Genomic DNA, 2,858 nt, shown 5'->3' on the forward strand with positions numbered 1-2,858 from the left:
GACCCACTGTCCCCGTCCAATAGGACCCACTGTATATTTTACGCTGGTCTTATGAGCTCAGATCTGCAGGCGTGGAAAAAACCAGAAACCCTGCGAGCGTTTTTAGGCTGAACGTTAATAAACTGGACTAAAATGACCTCAGAGGGAAAGTTCTGTAAAGTCTGCATCGGTTTCCTGTCAGCTTTTAGCCACAGTTTATTTCAAAACAAAAAGACACGTCGTTCTTCGTGGTGTTGATTCTCCAGCATGAACGTTCGGAGCAAACATCCGTGAGATCTGAAGTTTCCCAGAGTTTCCCGGAGTCGGTTTTAACCCCGGTTCCAAATAAACACGGTTTATTCTGGCACATATGACACAATCTGATCATATGTGGACACCAACTGGAAGGGGAGGAGGAGGAGGAGGAGGAGGAGGGAATTCTTTGCTGCACATAAACCGAGCAAACTCAGTTTGTGTGGATTCACATTTGTCCTAAAAACGGAGCATTCAGAAACACCCACATGACAAACATGCACCCATGCAGAAACGTTTTCACCTGAACAGAAAAAAAAGAGCTGGGGGCGGAGCATCTCTGAGCTGCAGTTCCCCAGAGAGCCCAAAGGAGGGCGCCACTGTACTCACCAGCTCATCATCATGCATAACGCTGACTCTCTCTGCACTGTAAACCACTTCTTTAACATCCAGAGACTCATCAATCACCTGCCAACACAGACAGGGGAGGCCAGGTTACACTCACCGCAGCGCGCGCGCGTGTGTGTGTGTGTGTGTGAGAAACTGTTTCAGAGACAGAGAAAGGAGAGCAAGAGGGCGTGGATGTGCAGCAGGGAGGGAGGTGGCGATCGTCAACGGCCGACTTTCTGAGCGGAGTCAGAGAAGCAAACAGCTGTTTGTGGAGGCGACACAATTATATAAATACTTATAATAATATATAAATATAACTACTTATTTATTCAGCTTGCTGGTTATTATTTTGTTCTGTGTGTTGTTTAAGTTGTTTGACTCTTTTAAAAGGATTTTTTGCCATCTTTGGTTTTTTCGTTTCAAAATAAAACTGCAAAAACAAAACAAGCGGGTGTTTTTTTTTGCTTTTTAAAACAAAATTAGAAAAACGTCAATAACAAAAATAAAAAAGGGGCACGTTTTGTTTTTTTAACTGCAATGGTTAAACCAAAGACGAGCTTTTTTGTTGTTAATTCAACGGGACCTTATGGCGGAACCGGAAGTGAAGACCTGAACTGGCCGTAATGAACCGATTTAATGACTTACTTGGAACATTAAAGACATCTTGTTGACGGTAAGATCATCAGCTCTCAGTGAAATGCGTCTAAATAAGACAAACGGAGTCAACATCCACTAACATCGATGCTCGGGCGGCGCTGCGGTCGACACGCTCCGGCTTGGAAAAACAGCATTCCCAAACGGTAAAACAAATCCATGCGCTCCAAACACGCCTGCAGACACACCGGCATGCAGGTGAGGCCAGGTGGCAGGAAGTGACATGCGGCGCCAGCAGGAAGAAGCCTCACGGACGCAAGCAGCCGCGGTAACTATGGGATGGAGGCACCGGGTGTCCTCGTTCCCCCGCGGTAATGAAAGTAAAACCGGCGAAAAACTGACCTCGTTTTCCCCGGCTTTGGGTTTGCTGTTGATGATTCTCTCCTCGGCGCCGATCAGACCGTCCAGACCAGCCATGGCGGAGCCTGTTGGAGGAAGAGAAGGAGGAGGAGGAGAGGCTCGGTCAGACACAGTAAGATGAGGACAAACAAACAAACAAACAAACAGGGATGGCGGTGTTGGTGGCGGACAGCTGCAGCGCCTCCTGACAACAGCGCCCTTTCTTCCACTCCGAACACAGAACCGCTTCAGAACCGGAGCCCGCCTCCTGACCCCTGACCTCCGATCACAGGGACCCCGGAGGAAAACCACGGCGAGCACAAAACGAGCCACAGCGACAGACTGCGGCCGACAAGAACTGTCTGTTAGCAAAATATCTCAAGAACCACGGCACAGATCGTAACGAGACGCCAAACGGCTCCGTTTTACAGACTCTGAGGTCAAACGCGGCGTGGTCGTAGCTCAGAGTTTGTGATCTCAGTCTAAAGGCGGCGGGCGATATGCATTCCTTCACGGCGAAATGAGTAAATATAAAACTGCGTCGGAGAAAAGAAAAAGTGACGCTGCTGAATCGGTGAGGAGGAGGAGGAGGAGGACAAGATGGCGGCCGACAGGAGAGAAGCACCCCACGCTCCTAAAATCTACTCAGGGTGAGGCGATGAAGAGGTGATGAAGAGGTGATGAAGAGGTGATGAAGAGGTGATAAAGAGGTGATGAAGAGGGTAAAATGGGTTGGAGGTGTTAGTCAGAAACCAAAGGACGGTGGCGGAGCGAGGCTCGAGGGGCAGAACACAAAGAGATGAAGATGGGAGGTGGGGAACTCGGCACCAACCTTTCTTGAAGGCTCGGGGGGAGTCGGGCAGGTCGCCTTCAAAAAGATGAGCAACAGAAAAGGGAGAAAACTGAGGTGAGAAGAGAAAAGGCAGGAAAGTTGAGCTGTTAATCGATTAGAGGAAAGGAAAGAAGACAATGTCCCCGCCTCGTCCTCCTGAGGGAAGCTGCCGGCTCGGGGTTTTTAATCTGAGCGGGGAGACTTGTCCTCGGGGACGCCGTGTCCTGCGTACCTTCAGGCTCCGGGCGGGACCCCAGAGACGTGACCTGGACGGGCCGGTAGGGTCTGCCCTCGGAGGCGGGGACCTCCACGCTCTCCTCCAACGACACGACGACGTCCGGCTGCGACTCGGAGATGGAGGACAGGAACTGGTCCATGTCGGGTTTCTGCTCCTGGAGCAGCTCGTCTGCGG

General features: G+C 50.6%; 1 protein-coding gene across 5 annotated transcripts in view; it reads right to left on the minus strand.

Annotated features, from left to right (window-relative positions):
* The window catches only part of aplp2 (amyloid beta (A4) precursor-like protein 2), a 56,222-nt gene that overhangs the window by 17,178 nt on the left and 36,186 nt on the right, over positions 1-2,858 (minus strand). For 2 of the 5 annotated variants that reach the window (XM_017437780.3, XM_017437777.3), the window contains 4 exons: positions 2,679-2,852; positions 2,447-2,482; positions 1,618-1,700; positions 622-699 (listed from right to left, as the gene is read on the minus strand). In XM_017437780.3, the coding sequence (XP_017293269.1) occupies positions 622-699; positions 1,618-1,700; positions 2,447-2,482; positions 2,679-2,852 (371 nt within the window). The remainder of the gene's footprint in view (positions 1-621; positions 700-1,617; positions 1,701-2,446; positions 2,483-2,678; positions 2,853-2,858) is intronic. The other 3 variants (XM_017437779.3, XM_017437778.3, XM_025010994.2) reach the window with 3 other exon arrangements.

This window comes from Kryptolebias marmoratus, linkage group LG2 (assembly GCF_001649575.2).
Source record: "Kryptolebias marmoratus isolate JLee-2015 linkage group LG2, ASM164957v2, whole genome shotgun sequence".
Classification (NCBI taxonomy): Eukaryota; Metazoa; Chordata; class Actinopteri; order Cyprinodontiformes; family Rivulidae; genus Kryptolebias; species Kryptolebias marmoratus.